General features: G+C 49.6%; 1 protein-coding gene across 1 annotated transcript; it reads left to right on the forward strand.

Moving 5' to 3' along the window:
• On the forward strand, positions 1 to 25673 carry SNTA1 (syntrophin alpha 1). The gene is made up of 8 exons (XM_036826818.1): positions 1 to 408; positions 3735 to 3920; positions 18036 to 18240; positions 21418 to 21625; positions 21775 to 21905; positions 23876 to 24072; positions 24784 to 24971; positions 25056 to 25673. The coding sequence occupies exons 1-8, from the start codon at positions 99 to 101 to the stop codon at positions 25146 to 25148; spliced, it is 1518 nt and encodes a 505-aa protein (XP_036682713.1). The 5' UTR covers positions 1 to 98; the 3' UTR covers positions 25149 to 25673.
• The last annotated feature ends 902 nt before the right edge of the window (positions 25674 to 26575 follow it).

Raw genomic sequence — 26575 nt, forward strand, 5'->3', positions numbered from 1 at the left:
CCGGGCCCCGCCTGCCCTCCGCCCTAGGTGCTGGGTTGGAGCTGGCCGGGCACTGCGGGGCAGGGCGAGCGCGGCGGCCCGGGGGCTCGGAGGCGAAGATGGCGTCAGGCAGGCGTGCCCCGCGCACCGGGCTACTGGAACTGCGCGCCGGGGAGGGCTCGGGGGCTGGAGGCGACCGGTGGCAGCGGGTGCTGCTCAGTCTAGAGGAGGACGCGCTGACCGTGAGCCCCGCCGACGGCGATCCCGGCCCGGAGCCCGGTGCCCAGCGGGAGCCGGAGCCCGCGCAGCTGAACGGCGCCGCCGAACCGGGCGCCAAGTCCCCGCCGCTGCCGGAGGCGCTGCTGCTCCAGCGGCGCCGCGTGACGGTGCGCAAGGCCGACGCCGGCGGGCTGGGTATCAGCATTAAAGGTGGGCGCGGGGCCACCGAGGGCACGGGTCGTGGTGTCTGTGGGACCGCCGAGGGCGCAGAGGTCGCGGGGGCTGGCAACGTATTGAGGACATGGAGTTGGTTGACTTCTGTCTGGGGGTACGGGCGTCTGAGAGAACAGAGGGAACCGAGGGCACCAGGAGCACCAAGGTCGGAGAGGGCTTTGAGGTCTCAGTCAGAAGGCACAGGTGTGGAGGGCGTTGGGGACTCACCAAGGACACGTGGGTGGGGAGTTCTGTGTGGAGGCAAAGAGATCTGAGACTGGTTGCCTAGTCTAGGGTTGCATGGCCATCAAGAACAACAACAGGGACCCCAGGAGAGCAAAGGATGGAGAAAGGAGACTGAGGCCTGGGGTGCGACTAGGGCAGGGAGGGGGAAGTCTTCAAGACACAACCGAGGTGGGAGGGAGGAGTAAGGCCTGGAGTAGGAAGCATGGCTGGTGGGGAGATTGGAGACTAGCTGGAGGCTGGGTTCACAAACAGGGGGCCAGAAAGGACCTAGAAATCTGAGGACCTAGGAAGGCTGTGGACCTAGGTGAAGAGCCCTAACAGCTGGGTTTGAGTTTCCTGATCTGACCATTTCCACCTTCCACAGGATTGAGATGGGCTCTCAGCCCCCAGTACTGACAGCTTTCTTTAGGGGGCAGCCCAGACTGAAGTCCAGAATCAGCTGTGTGAACTTAGACAAGTCATTTCCCATCTCCGGACGTCAGTTTCCTCAACTATATAATGAGGGTAATGGTAGAATTGGGATGTTTCTATGAAAACAGGAGTCCAAAGTACTCACCCTGCCAACACATAGTAGGTGCCTGGAGAATTATGGCTGTTAGATGAGAGGAAGAGTAGAGGTCACGAGAGACTCCCAAAGTAACTAACCTAGTGCTAAAAAACCTGCACACCCCAGCTGCTGGGTTCACCATTCCTTCCTGAAGGGGTGGGGATGGTGGTGACTTGGCTACCACTGTGTGCCAAGTGCTGTGCCCAGTACTCTAGGCTCATGATCCACTTCATCCTGGCAACAGGTACTAAAAGGTAGGAAGCATAATCCTCATTTAGTAGGTGAAGAAACTGAGACTCAGAAAAGTAAAATGATTTTCCCAGTATCACACAGTCAGTGAGCGACATAGCTGGGATTTGAACCTCAATTATCAGGCCCCTAGAGAGTGTCCAGAGGAGTCGGTTCTTCCCCATGGAAGGGCAAACTTCCATGCAGCCAACCAAAGGGATCTAAAAGGGGAAAATGGGAAAGCCAGGGAGTGGGCACCAGTTTTGCCTTCAAACTCCAGCATGGGATAGGGCAACAGATCAATCCAGAAATTGTACACTCAATGTGTTAAAACAGGAAGGAACTTAGAGTTCATACAGAGTTCCATTTTGCAGATGGACAAACTGAGTCTTGGAGAGGAGGGGGACTTTCCAAGGTCACATAAAGTTACCTCCTAGCTTCATACTTCCAGGTGGGAGTAAGGGTACTTTTAGGAGGTGTCAGGGGGAGTACCAGCTCCATTCAGTTCTTCATGTATGGAGACTGGGCTCCCGTTGCCATGTTGACCTTTCCTTTAGGGTCCAGCCCAGCCCAGGCATCCAAGAATAATCATGGATTCAAACTGAACTGAAGTCCCTAATTTCAGGCAGAAGAGGGCAGATAGATATGAATAGAAATTCCTTCCTTTCCTAGGTCTCAAGCTCTGTGTGGTGCAATGAACAAACTGTTGAGCCTGTGTGGGGGTCTGGAGAGGCATTCCAGTCCTACTTCTGCCACCAATTTGTTGGGTGACATTGGAATTATGACCTGGGCCACTTGTTCCTCATCTTTGAGGATGGAGCACTAGTGTGATACGTGAGGGCCTGACTTGCAGTCTACCATAGAGTTAACAGTGTTGGTTCTGGAGCCAGGAGACCTAGGTTCAAATACTGGCTTTGCCACTAACCAGGTGGGTGACCTTGGGCAAGGGGCTTCTCTCCACACTTCAGTTTTCCCGGTAGGAATCTGAGCATGCCTGTGTGATTGGGGTGTTGTGGAGATGCAACGAGACAAGATTGAAAGCACTTAGCACGGTGTTATTACTGTTATTACTGTTTCTGATTTTAAAAGGACATTCAAGAATTTAGAAATAAAGCAATGTGGTAAAATGTATTAGGTTTTTTTTTTTTTTGGCTGCATTGGGTCTTTGTTGCTGTGCGTGGGCTTTCTCTAGTTGTGGTGAGCAGGGGCTACTCTTTGTTGCCGTGCGTGGGCTTCTCATTGCAGTGGCTTCTCTTGTTGCGGAGCACGGGCTCTAGGTGTTCAGGCTTCAGTAGTTGTGGCACGTGGGCTCAGTAGTTGTGGCTTGCAGGCTCAGTAGTTGTGATGCACGGGCTTAGTTACTCTGTGGCATGTGGGATCTTCCCAGACCAGGGCTCGAACCCATGTCCCCTGCATTGGCAGGCGGGTTCTTAACCACTGCACCACCAGGGAAGTCCCCAGATAGGCTTTTTTTTTTTTTTAAATTAATTAATTAATTAATTAATTTTTGGCTGCGTTGGGTCTTTGTTGCTGCAAGTGGGCTTTCTCTAGTTGCCTAGTTACGGCGAGCAGGGGCTACTCTTTGTTGTGGTGCGCGGGCTTCTCATTGTGGTGGCTTCTCTTGTTGCAGTGCATGGGCTCTAGGCGTGCAAGCTTCGGTAGTTGTGGCTCGCGGGTTCTAGAGCGCAGGCTCAATAGTTGTGGTGCACGAGCTTAGTTGCTCCACAGCATGTGGGATCTTTCCGGACCAGGGCTCGAACCCGTGTCCCCTGCATTGGCAGGCGGATTCTTAACCACTGTGCCACCGGGGAAGTCCCCAGATAGGCTTTTGAAATCTCTAGACTTTAAGGCCTTGGTTTCTAGCCTGGATCCTAGGTTGTAAAGCTTTCTGATTGCTAAAGAGATCCTTTGTGGCCATAGCAATAGCTGACTTCTATCTTTATTCTTGATTAGAGGCTATCAATGGGTTCCCCCATTATGGGAAAATCGCTTAAAATCCAAAATAAAATAAAAAAAAGAAGTTACTGAAGCACCTTGTAAGTTACTCAAACACTGGTGAACACCCAAAACATTTAACCAAAAGATCCATTACAACATTATAAATCTAGGAAATGACTTGTAAGTATTATTAGTGTCCTAAACTTCTCAGGCTCTTTTCTGAGATCCTCTTTACTCTCCACTCCCCATTTCCCAGCACTGGGTTGGACACAGTGAGAGACCTTCAGAAGTAATTTTGCCTCGATGTGACTCACAAGTGTTGGAGTGTCTGCCTCAGTTTCTTCCTCTTTCCGTGCTTGTGCAGGGGGCCGAGAGAACAAGATGCCTATTCTCATTTCCAAGATCTTCAAGGGCCTGGCAGCCGACCAGACGGAGGCCCTCTTTGTAGGGGATGCCATCCTGTCCGTGAATGGGGAAGACCTTTCCTCTGCCACCCATGATGAGGCGGTGCAAGTCCTAAAGAAGACAGGCAAAGAGGTGGTGCTTGAGGGTAAGCACTGGGGACTCCAGGAGTGTTCAATTCTTCCCTACCTTCCCCAGGCCTCAAGCAGTGGGGGTTGGGAGGTGGGCCGGGTTGAAAACAGAAACAGAACTTGGGGATCTGCCTTGAGACAGCAAGGGTGGTGGCAGCAGAGCTGGCCCAGAGCCAGGCTGACCTGGCTTTCATTTCCTATCTCCCACTCCCTAGCTCTGTGGCCTTGGACGTGTCACCTCATTCCCCTGAGCCTTACTTTCCTCATCTGTAGGGCAGGGATGTAACTTCTGCCTTACTGGGTTGTGGAAATAGGACAAAAGGTCCATGGCAGGCAGGATCTGCCACCCACTGAGTGACTCAGGGGAAGAGAGGGGCAGGGACTGGCGAAGGGGCGGCTAAGATTCTTTCCTGAGGAACCAGGGGAGCTCTCAACTCTGAGTTCTCCTAAAACCCTGAGACCCATCTTGCTTTGGGAGAGGACTTGGCCTTTATGTAGCAGGACATCAAATACTTCCAGCTAGACTCAGAGAGGAGTATTATTTTGTGGGAGGGGGACTTGGTGGCTCCCCTCCACTATCCCGTCGCTGTGTGGTCTTAGATGAGACCTTGGCTTTCTCTGGGCCTCAGTTTCCCATAGGTTGTTACAGTCTCTTGCTGGGGTGGTCCCACTTCTGCCTTTTGCCAGCTCTGTCAGGAGGTTTCTGCTCTGCTCAGCCCTTTCATCAAACTCCACTCTGTGGGATAGGGAGGGTAGGAGGGAGATGCAAGAGGGAGGGGATATGGGGATATATGTATACATATAGCTGATTCACTGTTATACAGCAGAAAGTAACACAACATTGTAAAGCAATTATACTCCAATAAAGACGTTATAAAAACCCCAAAACCAAAACCCCAAAAAAACTCCACTCTGTCAGTTCCGGAAGCCATGGGGGCCTGAAGAATGTGTCTTTGGCTCCTGGCCCAGAACAGGCACACGGAGGTGGCGGGGGCTGATGGAGAATGCCATGGCCAGTGAAGCTGCGGAGCTGAGCCCTAGGCCCAGATCCTGATAGGTTGCCTTTGTGTCCCCAAAGGAGTCTCCAAGAGGCCACAGAGACAAACAGGCTCTGGATCCCTGGGTGATCTTTGGCATTCTTGACCTAAATTCTCTATCGTTTTGTTTTATTTTATTTTTACATTTTATTATCTATTTAAATGTACTGTGTGTCTATTTAAATGCTACTGTTGCATTTTTAAAATATATACTGAAAGCTGACTCTGCAATATTGGTCCCTAAAAGCTTAAGTGTATCAATCATATTTTAACAGCAAAATTAAATAACAAGATCACACATTAATGATATGGATATAGGAGACTTTCCCTCCCATATGCCTCATCACTTTGATATTTATAGCCAGTAATGCAGTTTAAACTGTTGAAATTCATCAAAATGTCATATTTTGGTTGACTTGAAAAACTCTTCTAGTCTCTGCTGTTTGAAAGTTTAGTCCATGGATGGTAAAATTTCTACTGTAGACACATTTCTAATCCACGCCAAGGTCCCCTTCACCTCCTCCTCTTTAGGTAAAGAATGTCTCTATCTGGCTTCTCAGTGTGGATCATTCTGAGAGGGTAGCATCTCTGAGTGTTAGACGTTTGAAGCGCCTCCTGGTTTCGGGGCTAATACCCAAGGCTTCTACCTCATTTACTCCATTCCTTCCTCACTAAAGCCAAGAAGCATTTCCAGAGACCTACTGTGTACCTGATTTGTGGAGCATTGGGTCAGAAGCTAAAGCAGACCTGGCCCTCCCTGAAGGAGCCCACCAGTGAGTTGGGGAGACAAAATATGAACACTATCTTCTCCACACAAACTATTTAAAAATCAGCGTCTAAAATCCTGTCTGCTCTGTAATTAATCTGGCCTTAGGCAAGACCCTCTTCTCTGGGGCTCAGTTTTCATATCTGTTGGGGTTAAGCTAGATCAGAGATGACCAACAGCTTTCATTTTGAGTGTTAGCTTCCTTGTTGGCTACTGAGAGTTCCGTATTTGGAAAGATTGGGAGGTCTTATCTGGACTCAGCAGAAAGGAGCTGGAATTGATTAGCAATGTCTGCTGCACGTAGAGTAGGGAAGAGAAATACCATCCCAGGACTGAGGGTTTCCAGCACTTATGTTCTCTAAGACTTTTCATAGGGCAAGAGCTTTCCTTGGCAAACGCTGCCCAAGGCTGCTGGATGGAGCCTGGCCTGCCTCTTGCCCAGCATAGGATTTGGCACATGGTAGGCACTCTATAAATGTTAGTGACTCCCCTCCTGTCCTATAGCATTTATATAGAATTGGTATTATTTCCTCCTTAAATGTTTGGTAGCATTCTCCAGGGAAGCTACCTTTATAGAAAGGTTTTTTTGTTTGTTTGTTTGTTTTGCCACACTGCGCAGCATGTGGGATCTTAGTTCCCCTACCAGGGATCGAACCCTGGACCCCTGCAGTGAAAGTGCGGAGTCCTAACCACTGGACCGCCAGGGAATTCCCGATTTTAATGTCTTTAGTAAGGCAATTTAGATGATCTGTTTTTTTTCTTTTCTTGGTAATTTATGTCTTGCAAGGAATTTGTCCATTTCATCTAAGTTGTCAAATTTCTTGGCATAAAGTTGTTTATAATCTTCTGGTATTTTTCCTCCCTTTTGGATGACAGCCCTCTCCTGCTTTCTCTTTCTCTCCTCCTCCCTTTGTACTGCTCTACTCAGTGGTTTCAAGGGGACTCTCAGTCTCGTGGGGCAGATAGCTGAGCAAACCTACCAGATCACCATCCTGTCATAGGTGCTGAGATGGGGTCTGCCCAGGGATTGGAGGAGGCAGGTGGTCAGGAAAGACTTCCTGGAGGAGGGGATGCTGGCACTTTATGAACAATAAGCAGATGTGGGTATGGGGTGGAGAAAGGGCATTCCAGGAAGGGGAGCTGTGTGAGCAAAACCACGAAGGGGTGAAATGACTTGACTTACCTGGGGAGTTGCCTGGGAAGTAATTCAGCTTTATCTGAGCCTAGGTGTGAGGAAGGGAATGGAGAAAGAGAGGGCTATTCAGACTGACAGATTCTGCAGGGCCTTGAGTGCCAGACTAAAGGAATTTGGAGGGAAACAGAGCGGTTAAAGGGTTTTCAGCAGGGGCTCACATGGTCAGCTCTGGGCTTTACAGCATCAACCTGGTTTGGAGGGAGACAACAGTAGATGCAGAATGGCAACAAAGAGGCTGGGGCCACGAGCAGGAGGGAGATGGTGGTGGTTTGACCTAAGCAGGTTTGAATAAAAGGAGGAGTCTCGAGGTTGTAGCCTTCTTGTTAGTTTTTTCCCAGCTTTTTCTTAGTTGAAGTCTCTCTCTGAGCTGCTCTCCGCAGGCTTGTAGAAGGAGGTAATTCCATCCAAGGCAACAAACAGGTGGGGGCGAGCACTGGGGTCAAGACTCTTTGAATCGCACGGGTGATCTGAAAAGCCTGGAAGACATGAGGGATCTAGGATGCTGGGTTGTGACTGGTCCTTGAGATTTGGGGGAGTTTGTGGAGACTGGGCAGCTGCCCCAGTCTGGAGCCAGAGCTCCTGGAAGCCTCTCTGGGCTTAGGTTCCTCCCTAGCACCCAATCACTGGTCACATTGTTCAGAACTTCCCCACCCTCATCCCACTTCTAAGACCACCTCCAAGGGCCCATGGCCTGTCCTTTGGATGTGAACTTGGCAGGGCAGCTGGGCATCTTTCCTGAGGTATGGGGCTTGATGGGTACAGAGCTCCCCGAGAACATCCTAGAAGAAAAGATGTCACTAGCAAACTGCAGTTGCCAGCCAGAACCCTACTTCCCTGGCCTAAGTCAGGGGCACAGCTGGGTATCAGCAGCCCCAGCCTGCCCTCTAGACCTTTTCCTCTCTGAGGGCAGGAGTTTGCACAAGTGTCTTGAGCCTATTCTCAGCTATAGCGATGTATTTGTGACCAGAGTCTGGGCCCAAGCTGACAGCCAACACGCCTCTGTCTGCTGCTTAGAGAGGCCCATTGTGTGCAAGGATCTGGAAGCAGGGCCAGCCTGGGCCCTTGGAGACCAGGCCTGGGGGAAAAGGGAGGGACAGCCAAATGCCTCCCTTCCCTCCACCCCCAGTGAGGCTGACAAGACACAGGCAACAGGGAGCCTGTGATGCATTAAAAAATAATACTAAAGGACAAAAATGAATAAAGGCAATTTTAGTACTTTGTACAAAGTAGAGAAGGTTCACCCCACACAAAGATCAGGCTTTTAAAAGATACAGGCATAGAGTAGCATGTACGTAAAAGACACAGAGAATAGTAGGAATTGCTATAATCCCCGTTTTACAGACAACGTCACCAAGATTTGTTAAGAATAAATAACTTTCTTCAAGTCATACAACTAATAAATTGGCTGATTCAGAATTCAAAACTAGGTCTGTCTGATTGCAGAGGCCACTATTGACTCTGCCTTGGATAATACCTACCTCTCACGGTTGTTTGCAACATAAAAAAATAATGCATGTAACGTGCTGGGACCAGTGTGTGCATAAGTAGGCACTCATTTATTTTATTTGCTATTTATAAGGATGAGACAATGCATTTGAGGTTTATGGCACAATTCCACACAGTAAGCGTTTGATAAATGTCAACCTTTGTCATCATCACATCGGCAGCAGCATTTTTGTTTTCTCCAGTAAACTTGAAGGTCTCTGCAGGCAGGAATCATGTGTAGTTTGCCTCAGAGCCCCAAGCCTGGCACCAAGCCCAGCACACATTAGATGTTGGTGAGTTTGGGGGGAATGATCACCTAGGGGACATCCCTGACCCTTTCTACTTTGCCTGTAACCTCCTCAATTGCAGTTGACTTTCCTAAATGTTTAAGATGGGGCTCAAGGCTCAAGCTGGGCTTGACTGACTCCTGAGGGTTTCCACTGTGAGTCCTCAGAACTCCAGGGCCAGGCCCCCGCCATCTCATTCCCTGGGAGATGGACACTGCCAGGTGTCCTGCCTGAAATTTGGCTCAATACATCACCACTATCAAAAGTGGGATGTTATTAATGGATGCAGCTAATTTGAGGCCACTCCATGCAGCTTAGCCGAGTGATGCTGTGCCTGAGAGGCGCCTGAGGGACTCCTGTCCTGGGAACAGAGGCATGAATGGAGCCCCCGTCCAGTCCTCCCATGGCTGCAAAGACCTGTTGTTCTTATCATTGTTCTCAAGAAAGCATTAATTTGGCTGCACACACATACGGCTTAGGGCCATGTGATTCCCCACAGACAAAACTTGGCTTAATTCAGTCCTGGCCTGTTCCCTGGATCTTTGATTAAAATGCTTGTGGGGCTCTGGAGGCAGGTTTTGACCTCGATTAGCTATGTGAGCTTGGCTGCTGGTGGTGGTGGAGGAAATTATAATGATAATGATAAGAATGTTAATAATAGTGATTTATGTGTGCTGTTTAATGAGCACCTACAGTGTGCTGGATACTGTGCTAAGTGCCTTCCATATGCTTTCTCGTTGCATCCTCAAAACCACCCTTATGATTCAAGGTACATTATTCATCCCATTGTACAGATGAGAACACTGAAACTCAGAGAGGTGAAGCTATTTGCCTGAGGTCACACAGGGGCAGAGATGGAATTTGAGGTCAGATCTATCAGATGTCAAAACCCATATTCTTAAATATTTATACTGCACTGCAAGTCATGTAATCTCTGTGAGGCTCAGTTTATTTAATTTATTCAACTGTTAAATTGGGCAGTTTAACAATGGATCGGTCTCATTGAGTTGGTTTGATTAGGTGAAGATGTGTTAGTGAGATTTGAGCTTTCATGCTTGGTATATAGTAGGTGCTCAATAAGTGCTTCTTGCTCCCATTACTAAGATCCTAGTAGGCTTCCTGAGTTGATGAGGGCTTTATCTTTGAATCCTGGCTAAGATGGTTTGGAATGTGGTAGTGTGTAGATATACATATGGTTTTTTTTTTCAGTGTATTTTTTTTTTTTTTAACAAAAGTTCATTCTTAAATGTACAATATGTTCCAAGACAACACTTCATTCTAGCTATAGGTGGCAACAGATGTTATGGCAGAGAATCCAGATGTTTAAACAGGAATGAAATTAAGGATCATCATTGCCTCAGACACAAGAAACAGCTTACTTTTTGCCAGATTTCCTTTTTTTCAGATTTATTTATTATTTATTTATTTATTTAATTTTATCTTTGGCTGCATCGGGTCTTAGTTGCGGCATGCGGTATCTTTGTTGAGGCATGTGGGATCTTTCATTGTGGCACACGGGCTTCTCTCTAGTTGTGGTGCGCAGGCTTCAGGGCACGTGGGCTCTGTAGTTTGCAGCACGCGGGCTCTCTGTGCGAGCTCAGTAGTTGTGACGCGCCGGCTTAGTTGCCCCACGGCATGTGGGATCTTAGTTCCCTGACCAGGGATTGAACCCGTGTCCCCTGCATTGTAAGGCGGATTCTTTATCACTGGCCCACCAGGGAAGTCCCTACCAGATTTCTTAATTCCACCTGTGGTCAGGGGGCTTTCCCCGGGGCCTTCGCTTTTAGCTCCTCAAGTTTCTTCTGCTCCTCCTCTGTTTCTGCTTGAATGCCTTATCTTCCTCGTCCATATTCTTGGCTTGCTTCTTGGGCTGCTTCAGGGGCTTCTTGCCACCTTTGTGGCCCAACATGGCACCTGCCGCCCCTTCCCCAGATCCTGGCGGTATATTTTTGAAAAATAGAGTTTAAAAAAATGTGAAAAGTAATATATGCTTAATTAAAAAAATACAAAACAAAACAGGAGAGTGTAAAGTAATTATCTTCTCATAGATTAATATTACCCATGGCTAATATTTTCACACACTTCCAGAGAAAGGTTTCCATATTTGTTTTTATCATGGAACAAGTTGAGGACCTCTTTCCAACTCAGCACATGTAACTCTGTTTCATTCTCTTTATTATTATTATTTTTTAAAATAAATTTATTTATTTATTTTTGGCTGAGTTGGGTCTTCGTTGCTGCGTGCGGGCTTTCTCTAGTTGCAGCTAGCGGGGGCTACTCTTCGTTGCGGTACGTGGGCTTCTCATTGCGGTGGCTTCTCTTGTTGCGGAGCACGGGCTCTAGGTGTGTGGGCTTCAGTAGTTGCAGCACGCGGGCTCAGTAGTCGTGGCTTGTGGGCTCTAGAGTGCAGGTTCAGTAGTTGTGGTACACAGGCTTAGTTGCTCTGTGGCATATGGGATCTTCCCAGACCAAGGCTCGAACCCGTGTCCCCTGAATTGGCAGACGGATTCTTAACCACTGTGCCACCAGGGAAGTCCTCATTCTCTTAAAGGGTTACATAATATCCCATTATTGGGATTCAGACATTCGTCTCACAAATATTTATTGAGCCCTTGCTCTATGCCAAGACTCGATGTAAGGCACTGGGGATATAGCCGTGAACGGGACTGAGTGGTCTGCCAGGAACTCAACTTTAAAAAAAAAAAAAAATTATTTATTTATTTGGCTGTATCGGGTCTTAGTTGCAGCACGCACGATCTTTGTTGACATGCAGGATCTTTTGTTGCAGCCCACGGGCTTCTCTCTAGTTGTGAAATGGTGCGTGGGCTTAGTTTCCCCACGGCATGTGGGATCTTAGTTCCCCCAGCAGGGATCGAACCCACGTGCCCTGCATGGAAGGCGGATTCTCAACCACTGGACCACCAGGGAAGTCCCGAGCTCACTTCTTGTATTTAGCAGCCCCTATTCATGGGATTCAAGTTGCTCCTAGCCTCTTGGGCCACAGACAATGATGCCATGACCCTTCTATGCACCTGTGAACATTTATCTGAAGGGGATTCCTGCAAAGGGTATTGCAAGTTCAAAGTGTTCATGTGCCTTTAGGATCTTGATAGATGGTGCCCCCTATACTGCACAAGGGTGTGGAAGGTGAGATTTTATGCCCCAGAGTGTGGCAATCCAGGCAGCTCTGCTGCAAGGCCTGCCAGTGGCTGGGAACTATGTATAGTCCAGCCTTGCTGGACCAGCAGGACCTCAGAGATCATCCAGAGCCCATTGGAATGCCAAGTCCTCTCCACAACATCCTGGGTGGGCAGGTGGGCAGCTTGGACTTGAATCCTCACAATGCCTTACTCAGAAAGCTGACATATGAGTGCCAATTATATAGGCAAGCAAACTGAGGCTCAGAGAAACCGTGGGACTTGCCAAGGCCTGATAGTAAGCGTCAGGGCCTGCATTGAAATTTTTGTCTGTCTGTCTGTCTGTCACGACATCCTGTGCTCATCCCCTTATACTGTCATACTAAGAATAGCAGCAGAAATAATAACCACACTGCTATTTATTGAAGACCTATTCTATGCCAGGCAGGACAAAGTGCTTTACAAGTATTGAATCTCAGTATGTTAGGAGATAGATATATTTTACTCCCATTACAAAGATGAAGAAATAGAGGCTCACAGAAGTCAAGTCACTTGTCCAAGGTCACAGAGCAAGGAAGTTAAACCCAAGCCTGCCTCACTCTAGAGCCCAATTCAATGTTGTCTCCATCCTGAGAAGCCCCAGGCTTGTCAATATTCATTTATTTAACACATTTCTTATTCACTGATTACCTGGTATATGTCAGGTACTATTCTTGATGCTGGGGATACCCTAATAAGCAAGGAAACATGTCCCTGCCTTCATGGAACTGACATTTTGGTTAGAGGAGAGAGGCTGTAGACTAGTAAGCAAATGGATAGATCATGTAATTTCAGGCAGGGGCAAGTAAATGAGCACCCACTGAACAGACAAGGAACAGCTTGAGCTTAGGGGACAGGCTTCAGCCAAGTGTCAAAGCCAAGACATTCAGTCATAAACATTTTTTGAGCACTGGGATAAGTACTGGGGATACTGTGTTGAGCCAGAACAGATGTATCCCCTTCTCTCTGCAACACATATGTTCCCTCCCAATTGTCCTGGGCCAGGCAAATGGTCCTGCCTTGCCTCTGTTCCTTGCGTTTCTAGTGGAATCTATTCCTGGCTCCTTGGGGTCAGGGCTGGCTTCTCTCCTTGGCAGAGCTGGCAGTTGGGGCCTCTGGAAGGGGCAGGGTGTCCTGTGTCTGTTTCAGCTTCCCTGAGGAGGAAGGGCCCACGTATCTGCTTTACCAGGCTCCTGGGCCAGAGGTTTGGCTGGGGAGGGTGTGGACACCAGTTGGATCTATCCTTGGGGTCTCAAGAATGCTGGCCACAGGGTCATGGTCCTGCCCTCAGCTCTCTAGGCCACTGCCTTTGGGCAGCCCCGCCCTGCCTGGTTGGGTGACTCAGGCAGAAGTCAGAGCAGGGAGGAGGCCTCAGAGCTGGGCTATTTATGGCCACACTCTGGGGGCCCCAGCACCCCACCCCCACTCTGGGACAGGCTGATTGGTTGGTGAAATGCAAGCCCTGTTTCAGACACCAGCTGGTGTGCTGTCCATCTATAGCATGTTCCTGTGGGAGAGGAGAAGGCGGACCCACTTCTGGAATGGCCTGGGTGAGCAGGGCCTCTAGTAGTTTCTCTGGCTTCAAAGCTGACAAACGTTCATTTGCTGAGCACGTAGCATTGGAGATCCCTGCTGGATTCTGGGGGGTACAGAAACGAGTCAGTCAAGGTCCCTGCCCTCACAGTGCTCCCAGCCTGGAGGAGAACACGGACTCCCACATGGACACATAGGGAAGTGGGATCTAGGGGACTGCGGAGGTGATGGGCGTGGAGGTTCCAGAGCGGGTATCTGGGAAGGTTTCCTAGAAGGGCGATGTCTGAGCTGAGCCAGGACCTCCTGGGCTGAGGCACCTTCTCCCTCCTGCTGAACGAACCTGTCCTGCCCTGGCGTTCATTTCTCCATTCACAGAGCACTAACTCTGGGTGCGAATCAAGCCCCGTTTCTGTCCTCTAGGAGCTCCCAGTTTGGTGCGAGAGACAGCCCCAACACACAAAATCACAGCAGAGTTCTAAGTGTGGGCAGAACCTGTGTCATATGTTTTATATCATCTTATTTAATTCTAACGTCTCTCTGAGGTAGACATCATTATGCAGGTTGAGGGCCAGAGAGGTGAATTACCTCGTCCATGGTCACATAGCTAGGCAGAGCTGGAATTCAAATCCTAGAGTGCCTGTCTCCAAACCATGTACTAAGGGCATTCTGTGCAGGGAGAACTGCATTTTTAAAGGCATTTGGAAGCCCCTACAGCTTCTGAGAGTTCTGAGGAGGTCAGTATAATTGGATTAGAGGGTGAGATTGGGGATGTGGCAGGAGGTAAAGCCAGCAAGGTAGGCAGGGCTCAGGTCCTGGAGAGCCGTGCAGTTGGGTGAGGAGTGCAGGGAGCCAGAGCATGGCTTTGAGCAGGGGAGGGACGTAGTTAATTATAGTAGGGAGATATATCAGTTGCAGCCTGAGTCGGAGTGGGGGGGAATGGGTGGGTGCTGTATTAGTTAGGATGCTTTTGTCTGCAAGTAACAGGAACGCAATTCAAAGAGGTTTAAACATTGAAGAAAATATGTGTCTTCCAGAATACGTAAAGTCAGCATGGCTCCAGGGTAGATTAATTTAAGGACTCACCATCCTCAGTGTGTGGACCCCAATCCTGGGGTCAAAGTGACTATCATCGCTTTAGGACCAACTCCCCCCTCCCAGCAACTTCTGAAGGCTAGAGAGGAAGGGAAGGGAGTATATTTTCTCTCACAGCTCATTGGACAGAATTGTATCATCTGCCCCTTTCTAAGCTAATCACAAGCAAGAGGGATGGAATGATCATGATTCGCTTTGACCAGTCAAGATTTTCCCCCTGGGCTGGGGAGAAGCCCAGCCTTTTGGGCTCTGGGTTCTGTTAGCAAGGAGAAAAAAAGTAGGGGAATGGTTTGGCTGTCAGGTAGGCTGTGATGTGTCCCACCTCTATCGCCCCTTGAGACATAATCCTGGGGTAAGTCATTGCTGTAATGGTGAGGATGAGTCATTTTTCGTCTTAGTTCCCAATCTTCAGACCTAAGCTTAGTTGTTTCTAAACAATCTGCTCTTGTTTTCAATATAACTTCTCTTCCAACCCCAATAGGGCTTGTAACTCCCTCTCACTTTCACCCCTGTTTGCCTTGGATCCTATCTGAACCTCAGGGGCAGTCTCCTGCAACAGAAATAGCTTCTTATGTGGTTCTTCCAGGGAGCTGGACCAAGAACTGCTTCCCCACCCCTTCCTGGTCTGTCCGCTCACAGACAGAGCATACTGACTGGGACTTGACTGCAGACATCAGATGTCTAGCAAGCCAGATGGCCATTGGGGTAGAGGTGGCTGAGAGGAGAGGAAGAGAGGCCACCCAAGGGCTAGCAGGCATAGGTACTATTCAGTAGGGCAGCAGAGGGGCCAGCCTGGTTGGGAGAAGAGAGACCAGTGCTCGGGCAAGACTTTTAACCACCTTGATATACACACTGTCCTTCTAGCAGCTCATTTTAGAGATGAGGAGACTGCTGCTCATCAGAATTGGGAACAGTCCAGATGCTGGGACAGATGTGGCAGACACTACTGGTTGTCTGCCTTCCAACCATTTCCCCTTCTTCCATGCTACCAGAGCCTGATTTAATTAGGTGGGAATATGCTCAGCCCTAGAGGCTGAATTGTGATTGGTCTAAATAAATCATGACTATTCACTCTTACTAATGATTTGCTAGAAGTTGGCATGCAGCCCAGTCAGGCCAATGAGATATAAGGCTTCATGGAAATATTTACCTCTCTGATAAGAGGGAGATGTGAGGAGACAGCCCTTTTTCTCCCTGCCTCCTCCCTTCTTGCTTTGGGTTTTGTCATGTAAGGAATGATTAGCTTGAGCCTGTTGCAGCCATCCTGTGGTCATGAGGGGAAGGCCAGAGAATGGCAGAGATCCAATGGCAGAGATGCCTATCCAGGATCCAATGTCACTGAGCCACTGAACCAATCCTGAAATTGCCTTCCTCTAGACTTCTTGTTACATGAAATCATAAATATCTTTATTGCTTAAGGCACTGTTATCATATATTCTATTATTTGCAGCCAAACTCAACTAATTGATAGAGTAAGAATGCCAAAATGTTTTATTATCAGTTAGCTTTAATTGATTGGTAATGGCTGCCATAGAACACTATGATTGATTTTGTGATGGCTTCCTTGAGCAAGGGATAAACAAGTGGTAGCTCAAGTGTCACATGTTTACCATCCCAGTCCTACCTAGGGCCAGTCCAACACCTGGCACATATTAGATGCTCAAGAAAACTGACTTGTCTCTGAAACTCTTCTCCCACCAAGCCTTCTCAGATCAACCCTGTCATTACGTTGCCTTTCACTTCTAGCTGCCCTTTGTTACTGACATCTTCCTTTTGTCAAAAGGCATGGAATCCAGGCCCCAATCAAGACTCTTTTGGTTGCAAATATCATAACTCCTGTTGGGATGGCAGTCCGACTTTCTAAATGAGGAGTATCAGAAGCCAGAACGTTAGCAGATGCCTGGCAGGGCTTTCCCCTGTCTCTCAACATGCATCTCCACTGATTTTCTCTCCCTACAAATCAGCTCTCTCCTCTTCTCTGTCCTCACTGCAGAAGGTGGTTGCCCCTGTAGCTTTCAAGTGTGTTCAAGACATTAGTGTAGGATCTCTCAACAGTCTCAATTTGGGTAGCCTAGTGTGGGTAAGGGGTTGACCCCTGGTCCAGCTAGCATAGCCAGGAGAGCAGGATCACATATCAGAACATGACTTTATGGGTCAGTTGGGCAGAGGAACTGAATAAAAAGTTCAGTTCCTCTGAATTTTGTACCAGCCACATTTCAAGTACTCAATAGCTACATGCGGCTAGTGGCTACTGTGCTGGACAGTGTATATAGAGAACATTTTCATAATCATAGAAATCATTGTCTCTGTTGGACAATGCTATTCTAGAAGGAGTCCACTATACTCACTCAGCGATGACTGGTCAGAGCTAAGAGGGCCTCTAGACATCTATATTGGTTAGGGTACAAGTTGTGCTGCTGTAACCAGATCCCCATAAAATACTATGGCTTAAATATAATAGAAGCTCCTTGCTTTCTTAGGTAACAGTTCAAGTCTGACGTGGCAGTCCAAAGTCTCAGCATCCATTTATTTCTGTTTGTTAGTCAGCCTTTTAGAGTGTGGCTCATGTTCTCCTGGTCAAGATGATGCCCCACCAGTCTGTGTTCTAGCCAGCTCAACCTGTCAAGGGAAAAGACAGGGAAAGGAAGGGCGTGCCCCTTTCTTTTTTCTTTTAAATAAATTTATTTATTTATTTTTGGCTGCATTGGGTCTTCACTGCTTCGCACGGGCTTTCTCTAGTTGTGGAGAGCAGGGGCTACTCTTCGTTGGGGTGCGTGGGCTTCTCATTGCGGTGGCTTCTCTTGTTGCAGAGCACGGGCTCTAGGTGCGTGGGCTTCAGTAGTTGCAGCACGTGGGCTCAGTAGTTGTGGCACACGGGCTTAGTTGCTCTGTGGCATGTGGGATCTTCCCAGACCAGGGCATGCCCCTTTCTTTAATGGGCAGAACTTGGTAGCTGCACACATCTCTTCTGCTCTCATCCTATTGGCCAGACTTGGTCACATGGGCACTTATAGCTGCAAGGGAACCTAGAAAATGAAGTCTTAAGCTGGAAGGTTATCACTATCTTGGAGGAAAATTAGCAGCCTCCACCACAGGACTGTCTCATGCAGCCCCTCATTTTTGCAGATGAGAAGACTGAAGAGATAGAGGCAAACAATGGGACAGTGGCAGAGCAGTCACATCTTCTGACTCCCGGTGCTCTCTCACTGCCTTGCTGCAGCTGTTGCCCATTCCCTTTAAGCAGCCATCCTAAAGCTCTAAACACTTAAACTTATGTGGTTAGAACTTAGTTATGTGGCCACACCTAGCTGCAAAGGAGGCTGGGAAATGCAGTCTTTCTTCCAAGTGGCCATGTGTCTATAAACCAAGGGAAAAGTGAGAGAATGGATGTCGGCATGCATCCAGAATTTTCTACCATGCTGCCCTGTCTGAGACTTTAGCCTAGAGGAGGATAGTGATAGTGGACATAAATTAAACTTTTAATGAATTAGTGACAATTGTGATGTGTGCTACGTGGGAGCCCATGTCACAGTGGTAACTGCTGACCTCTCCCCTAACCAGTCAAGTACATGAAAGAGGTCTCACCATATTTCAAGAACTCTGCCAGTGGGACCTCGGTTGGCTGGGACTCGCCTCCTGCCTCACCCCTTCAGCGGCAGCCTTCCTCCCCTGGCCTCCCACCCCGGGACCTCCGTGATGCCAAACACATGTCCTTGAAGATGGCATATGTCTCGAGGAGGTGCACCCCCACTGACCCAGAGACCAGGTAAGCCTGATGTAGGGTGCAACTCAGACAGACATGCCCTTGTGTTAGGTAGTGGGGCCAAAGGAAAGATTCCCTTGTGTTGCAAAGTGACAAGCACGATGCGCAGACATAGTAGGTGCTTAAGAAATGTTTGTCGAATGGATGCAAGGGTGAAGTTATGGGGATGATGGTGTGCTTTGCTTCTCTCTTCTCCCTCTGGGCAGTTCACATCTGAGGAGGAACTTGGTCTGCGAAGGAGCCCTGGATTCCAGTCTTGGTTCTCCTTGAACTAGTCCCTTTTCTTCACTAACCTTTAGATTCCCCTTTGTGAAACAAGGATATCGGACTCAGTGATCCCCTCAAGTCTCTTCCAACTCTGCTGAGGTTCTGAGATATCTGGTAACGTTTGTGTCAGGGCCGTGGAAGGTTACCATCCCTCACATCTGCGCAGCCTTTAACACCGATGATAAGATTGATACCAGCCAACATTACTGAGTGTTTATCACGCACAACTTAATTTAACTCTCACAGCAACCCTACAGGCAAAGTCCTATTATTTCACCACCATTTTGTAGATGAGGACAGAGAGAGGAAGTAACCTGCCCAAGATCACACAACCTGGAAGGGATGGAGCTTGCCTCATTCTAGGTAGCCCTCCCTGCTTCAGAAGCTTCAGGTGCTTGAGTGATGATGGTGGTGAATGCAGTCTATGTTGATTAAATGCGGTGTGCAGTATTGGGGTGGTGTGTGTGTGGCTTGGGCATAAAAGGCTTGTGCTGTGGGTCCTAGTTACAGCTGAGGTTCAATGCCAGGCCAATGCCCAGCATTGCCCTGAAGGGCTGATTAATGTTCAGCATCCATATCTCCTGGCCCTAGTTGGTGCCCCAGCCCCAGCCTGCCCCCATGAGGCAAGAACTAGTGATTCACAGGTCACTTACAGGTGCTCCACTAAAGGGGCCTTCTGTGTTGGGTGAAGGTGAGGTGGTATCAGTCCTTCCTGAGACTCATAGAACTTTAGGTTAATTGTGGATCCCAGCCTGATCCCAGACATCACCTGAAGCATGTGTGTATGTGTATTTCTACGTGTGTGTACATGTAGATGGCATTTAAATGCAAGTGTTTGTGTGTATATGTGAGCATTTGCACGGGCAGGGGTGTAGATTTGTGCATATGTGTTTGTGTGTTTGTGTTAATATTTGTATGTGTATACGCATGTATGTACATGTGCCTGATTTGTGCACATATGTGTAACTTGAATATAACTGGGTTTCCATATCAGCACAATATCCCAGTCAAAGGAACACAATCTGGTAACCAAAATGTAATGAAAAATATTTCAAACTTTTACTTAGTGTTAGGATTACATTGGGCTGCAAGTATCAGACACCCCAGCACGAAATGGCTTAATAAATGAGGAGTTAATTTTTCCACATGTTTAAAAAGAAGTCTAGCAGTCAGCTGTGTAGGCTGCTGTTGCTGCTCAAGAATGCCCTCAAGGCATCAGGCTTCCAGCTTCCTTTTTTAATTTTTATTTTTTAAATTTTTTTTTTCGGCCGCACCACATGGCTTGCGGGATTCTAATTCCCCGACGAGGGATTGAACCCGGGCCCTCGTCAGTGACAGTGCGGAGTCCTAACCACTGGACTGCCAGGGAATTCCCCTTCTGCCATCTTCATTGCGGATTTTCTTCTTCCTGGAAGCAGGGTGGTGGCTGCATCTCCAAGCATGTGTCCATATTCCAGACAGGAAGAAGGCAAGGGACAAAGGAACTTTTCTCCTGGTATTTTGTTCTATTGCTGCATAACAAGCCATCCAAAAATTTAGTGGCTTAGAAGATAACAGTTTATTATTTTTCACAATTCTGTAATCTGGGCTGGATCAGCCGGCCAGTTCTGTTCTATGTGGTATCTGCTGGGCATGGAAGTCCAAGATGGCTGTTTCACCCACGTGCCAGCTGGGGTGGTTGGAACAGCTAGAGGCTGGCTAAGCATTCCTCTTTCAGTGTGACCTTTCTATATGGCTAGCTTGTTCTTTCTCAGGGTGGGTGGCCTCGGGCTAGTTGGATTTCATGATGGCTTGGGAATTCCGGAACGGCACTTCTGCCACATTTTATTTGTCAAACCAAGTCACAAGGCCAAGTAGAGGAGAAAGAAGCTTCACCTCTTGATGAGAGAGGTGCACCGTGTGTATAGGGAGGGATGAATTTGGTGGAGGCCACCTTTGGAAACTAACTACCACAGCTGGAAACGCTTTACCTTTCATTTAGGAAGGGACACCCTCCCCAGAGCCTTCTCTCTCTCATCGGTCAGAACTGGGTCGATGGCCCGGGCTAGCTGCAAGAGAGCTCTGTAGTGGAGGAAGGCAGAGGCGGAGGGCATTGGAACGGATGTGTGTGAGCCGTTCTCCAGTTTCTGCCCCACTTCACTGTTTACGGAAAAGCCAAAGGGCAGTGAATCTTTAATGCCCCACAGAACATTTGAAAGTCCTCTCCCTGTCACTAACTCCTCTTGTACTTCCCTGAAACCTTTCCCACACTTACCTCTGTGGCTTTTTATCTCCCCGCCCTTTTCCCTTCTCCATTCCCCAGCTCTTTTTTTTTTTTTTTTTTGCCACACCGCCGGATCTTAGTTCCCCAACCAGGGATCGAACTCGTGCCCCCTGCATTAGAAGCGTGGAGTCCTAAGCATCAGACTGCTAAGGAAGTTCCCCCGCCCCCCACCTCTTTTTATGTAGACCATCTCAGGCTACTAAGCCTCTTCAGTTGCTGTGTCCACACCCCTACCCCGTCAGTGCGTTACTTTGGTTCTGCACCACAAAGGAGAACCTGGGAGATGGCCCAGCAAGACAGTCCTTCTCCTTAGAAACCAGGAAGGACAGGGCAAAATCATGAATCCTTGCACAGTGATAATTTTGGCCCCCGTCACACATGTTTGGGTGTGTGTGTATTTGTGTGTATATGCCTATGTGTGTGTGTGTGTGAGATAGTCTCTTATCCTTAGATAAGATAGATAAGCCCCATGAGGCTCCAACAACTGTGGCTGGAGCCCTGCAGTGAGTGTTGCTCCTGATTCTGTCATGGGCATCCCCTGTGGTTTCTTCTGGCTTTGTGGTAGATGGGGTTTCTTGGGCCAGATTTCAGGGTTGGGTACCTGCAGCCCAGTGGACGGGCCCTCCCCTCCACCTCATTTGTGCCTGCAGGTATCTGGAGATCTGTTCAGCAGATGGCCGGGACACCCTCTTCCTGAGGGCTAAGGATGAGGCTAGCGCCAGGTCGTGGGCAGCTGCCATCCAAGCCCAGGTCAACGCTCTGATGCCCTGGGTCAAGGACGAGCTGCAGGCGCTGCTGTCAGCCACCAGCACAGTCGGGAGCCAGGACATCAAGCAGATCGGCTGGCTGACTGAGCAGGTGCCTGCAGGGCCCGGGACCTGTCCTCCCCCCTCTTCCCTTGTCCTGGAGCTGACCCAAATCCCATTGCCCCTCACTGCCTCACCCCGCCCTGGCCCTCTGACCTCTCCCCTCTCCGTCCCTCCTCACTGCTGCCTTGCCCCCTGCAGCTGCCCAGTGGGGGCACAGCACCCACCTTGGCCCTGCTGACCGAAAAGGAGCTGCTCCTCTACTGCTGTCTCCCCCAGACCCGTGAGGCCCTGAGCCGGCCGGCCCGTACTGCCCCGCTCATCACCACCAGGTATCTGCGGACAGGCAGGACTGTGTGTCCCACCCGGAGTTTGGGGGGTGATGCTTTAGATGGACCTCAGAAGCTGGGGACTCCAGCCCCATCCTGCCCTGAGTTATTCCCCAGGTGGCCTGAAGCGAGTCTCTGCCCTGTCTGGGCCCTGGTTTCCTCATCTGTAAAATGGGGGCTTGGAACAGAAGGATATGAGGTCCCACCAGTCACTCATTCATTGATGCCTACTCTGCCCAACCTTGTGCTGTGTGGTTCAGGAGACAGAGAGTCCCCAGAGGCTCTGCCCTCGGGGAGTCCCCAGCCTGGCAGGGGAGACTGACCCGGAAACAGCCTTTACGACGCAGAGTTGTAGGAACCACTTAACTCTACCTGGCCTGGTGGGGGAAGTCTTCGGGAAGAAGGTGACATTTGAGCTGGACTTTGACAGATGAGTAGAAGTTTGCTATTTAAGAAAGGCTGGAAAAGCATCTCACACAGAGGGAACAACATAGTCAAAGGTACAGAGGCATGAAGGGCTCTCACACGTTCATGGAGCTGTGAGTGTGCTATAACCAGTGTGTAGACTCTCTGCAGGAAATGGAGAGAAATGAGGCAGGGAGTTGGCAGGGCCTGATCTCGTGGAGCCTCTATTGGCTGGTTAGGGAATGTTAGCCTTATCTTAAGAGCTGGGGCAGAGTTGAAGAGTTTTAGCCTGGGAGTGAGGTGGCTCTGGGTTGTGTTTTAAAAGAATCCATGTTGCTGCCACCTGGAAAATACGCTGGAGGCGGGGGATGGGAGCAGTCATGCAGGAGAGCTGGTGGAGGTGGGTGGAGGCAGCAGATGGAGAAGAAAGGCTGCATTTGCATTGGAAAACACATGGGTGGTAAAATTAACCAGGCTTAGTACTCACCAGATGGGGAGGGTGAGGGAGGTGTCCGGATGACGGGAGGGGAGGTTCGGAGCTCGTGTCTGGGGGAGCAGTGGGACTGGGGGTGGGAGTGCAAAGGGGGGAGGTCAGAGCAAGACGCTGAGTTGAGTCCAAAGTGTGTGAGGGACAGGTAGGGAGCTTGGGTAGGAAACTTGGAGACTTGTGGGTCTGTAGTTTAGGGCTGCAAAGTAGGGGACTGGGTATCAGAAGCAGCTCCAAGGGGGAATGAAGCTACAAGAGAAAGTATGTGGAGTGAGGAGCAAAGAGGGCTAAGGGACAGAACTCTGGGGTCTGCTGCCCAGAGAGGGGCATTGAACTGCCCAAGGTTACGCAGCAAGTGAGAATCAAGCTGCGGGGTCTGGGCCCTTGTTGTCCATGTCTCCTCACTCTGGGCTGGGCTCTGGCGTACGTGTCAGGAGCCTGCTGCCTACTAGGGATAAGCAGGTCATGAATTGCCTGCCTAATTAAGTGATTCATTCATTCCGGTCACAAATGTTTACTGAGCACCTACTATATGTCAGGCATTGTTTTAGTTGCTGGGAATATAGTGGCGAACAATTAGACAAAAATTTGTACCCTAGATGATATTCTGGAGAAAAAGACAAAAGCCAACCGAAACAGTGAAAAGTAATTATAACTTCTGGTACCATAAAGAAAAGTAAGGCTAGTGAGTGATAGGGAGGGGTGCCGTTTTAGACAGAGAGGTCAGGGAAGGCTTCTCAGAGGAGATGGCACTTGAGCAAAGGTGTGAAGGAAGTGAGGGAGAGAGCAATGCAGGTAATCAGGGAAGAGTGTGCTCGGCAGAGGGAACAGCAGAGGTGCTGAGGCAGGAGTGTGCTTGGCGTGTCTGAAGACACCAGAACGGTTGGAGCCGAGGGGGCAAGGGGAAGGGTGGCAGGAGATGGTCTCCTGTGAGTCAATCAGTGGCTGTCTGGAAGTCCTGTCTCCACGTTAGGTGGTAAAGGAGTCGCAGGGTCCCTTCCCAGGTAACCGCCCCCGTGGCCCAGAACTACCTCCCTGCTGCCTGAGGCCTCATGCTTAGCCCTCTGCCCCCTGCCCCCAGGCTGGTGCACTCAGGCCCCTCCAAGGGCTCCTTGTCCTACGATGCAGAGCTCTCTTTTGCCCTGCGCACGGGTACGCGCCACGGTGTGGACACTCACCTGTTCAGCGTGGAGTCACCGCAGGAGCTGGCTGCCTGGACCCGCCAGCTGGTGGATGGCTGTCACCGGGCTGCTGAGGGTGTGCAGGAGGTGTCGACAGGTGGGCTGGGTGGATCTGGGAGTGCCTGTCTGGTAACGAGCCTCTTATCCCCAGGGGCATTCAAGTTTCCTTCTTTAGGGTGCTTCAGGAGGGGGAGAGAGAGTGGGATTTGGGGTCTCTGAGGGCCCTCTGTTTTGGATGTGCAGGTGCCCTGGTAGGTAGTGAGACTCTTTTCCCGGGGGTTTTCTTGTGCCGGCTTTGTGACTCTGCTGGTGAGGATATGAGAGATGGCACTTGGAGTAGGGTTGCCAGAAAAAATACAGGACACTCACTTAGATTTGAATTTCAGGTAAAACAACAAATATTTTTTTGGTCTAAGTATGTCCAAATGATCCATCGCTTATCTGAAATTCACATTTAACTGGGCAAGTCTACAGGCCTCTAAGGTCTCCAAAGGCCATGCTTGGTGGGTCTGCTGATGCCTTTATAGGGAGTGGGCCTCCTGTCCAAAGCAGAGTTGAAGCTCCCCCTTTCTACCTTTGCTGCTGGCAGTGGGGCTGGCAGTGGGGTATAGGTTTTCTGCCTGCTCATCCTTCTGTATTTCAGAGTGTGGGTGACTCTGTACAGGGTGGGTGTACAAATGGCATTGACAGTGAGCCTCCCATCTCCAGTGGCATTCAAGTTCCGCTTTTGGAGCTGCCAGTGGGGATTGGAGGTAGGGCTTGCGGTCTCTGAGGTGTCGCTGTGCCCGTGCCCACACCCTCCCCACAGCCTGCACATGGAACGGCCGTCCCTGCAGCCTCTCTGTGCATATTGACAAAGGCTTCACACTGTGGGCGGCTGAGCCAGGTGCGGCCCAAGTTGTGCTGCTCCGACAACCCTTTGAGAAGCTGCAGATGTCCTCGGACGATGGTGCCAGTCTCCTTTTCCTGGACTTCGGGGGCACTGAAGGAGAGATTGTGAGTGGAGGGGCTGGGGGGTGATGCTGTCCTGGGGCCCAGGCTGGATGGGGCTCCTGACCCTTCTCTCCGTCCACCCTGCAGCAGCTGGACCTGCATTCATGCCCCAAAACAATGGTCTTCATCATCCACTCCTTCCTCTCGGCCAAAGTCACCCGTCTGGGGCTCTTAGCCTAGAGGTCGTCAGATGCATTAGCCCTGAAGAGGGGGTGCCCACCACATGGCCTGACCTGGCCCTCCGCTGATTGCCTGCTTACCACTGGGCTGAGGGAAGGGAGAGGAAAGGAACAAGGAGGCAGAGACCCAGCCCCTGAGAGAGGCTGGGACCCAGACTCAGGACACAGTGGATCCTGCCGGTGACGTGGTAGCCTCCCTGCTGCTCCCCCCACCCACACCAGTGCCTTTTGTGGAGAGATATTTTGTGTACGCAGAAGCCATTCCGAGCCCGGGACCTGCCCCTCTGGGGATCTTGACCCTAGCTGACAACTGCCAGGCCTCCTAGGGGCCCCTAAACTGTCCCCAGAGGCCCCACCTGAAGCTGGAGTTCCCTGGGGTCTGTGTCAAGAGAAAGAGGGGGAGCCTTTCTGTTCATTTCTCCCATCAGCTCTACCACCTTGAGGCATCTGGTTTTTCTCTTCATCCCCTCTCTCGCATCCTTAGTCTCGGATAAATAAACAGCCTGTGAGTACATAGGCAGCCTGGCCCAGTGTCTGTGGTTTGTACCTTGGCCTGTGGGTGCTGTAGTGGCCCCTGTAGTCCCAAGATGGAGCAGACCCAGGACTGGAGCCCCTTTCCCTAGAGAAGAGCAGACCTTTAACCACAGGGCCAAAAAAAGAGTCTATTGGTTATCTACTATTGCATAACAAATTACCCCCGAATTTCACAGCTTAAAACAGTGAACATTTATTCTTTCAAGTTCTGTGGATTAGGAATTTGAGAGGGGCTAAGCTGGGTTGTTCTTGTCTCAGGGTCTTTCATGAGGTTATAGTTAAGGTGTCTGCTGCACTCATCTGAAAGCTTGACTGGGGCTAGAGGATCTGTTTCCAATATTTCTCACTTATGGATGTTGGCAGGAAGCCCTAGTTCCTCACCACATGGGCCTAATTATAGGGCTGCTTGAGTGTGCTCATGACAAGGCGGTTGGCTTCCCCCAGAGTGAGTGACACAGAAGAGAGAACCAAGAGGGGTCCACAATGCCTCTTATCACCCAGTCTTGGATGTCACATACTGTCACTTTTGCTTTATTCTATTCATTAGAAGTGAGTCACTAATCCCAGCCCACGCTCAAGGGGCGGGGAATTAGGCTCCACCGCTTGAAGAAAGGAATGTCAAAGAATTTGTGGACCTATTTTATTTATTTATTTATTTAAACATTTTTTGTGTGTGGACCTGTTTTAAAACCATCATAGAGAGCCTCTTGCTCCTTTCCTGCAGAAGGGAGGACGCTTGGAGTGTGCTTCGTGGAATGTTTCTTTGGAATCTGTACCATGCAGCTGGCTGCATATGAGCCCCAGTTGCTTGCGTTGTCCAGAAAAATTACCGTGATGACAGTAACGATAGCTTACATTTAGAGAGTGCTTGCTATGTGCTAGGCACTGTACATA

This window comes from Balaenoptera musculus, chromosome 15 (genome assembly GCF_009873245.2).
Source record: "Balaenoptera musculus isolate JJ_BM4_2016_0621 chromosome 15, mBalMus1.pri.v3, whole genome shotgun sequence".
Taxonomy (NCBI): domain Eukaryota; kingdom Metazoa; phylum Chordata; class Mammalia; order Artiodactyla; family Balaenopteridae; genus Balaenoptera; species Balaenoptera musculus.

Excerpts from the sequence above, each read along its gene's own strand:
- SNTA1 (XM_036826818.1), top strand. The coding sequence starts at position 99 with ATGGCGTCAGGCAGGCGTGCCCCGCGCACCGGGCTACTGGAACTGCGC. Across the intron at positions 21,906-23,875 it reads GCCCCGCTCATCACCACCAG|GCTGGTGCACTCAGGCCCCT; the intron begins GTATCTGCGGAC and ends CCCTGCCCCCAG. Across the intron at positions 24,073-24,783 it reads TGTGCAGGAGGTGTCGACAG|CCTGCACATGGAACGGCCGT; the intron begins GTGGGCTGGGTG and ends CCCTCCCCACAG.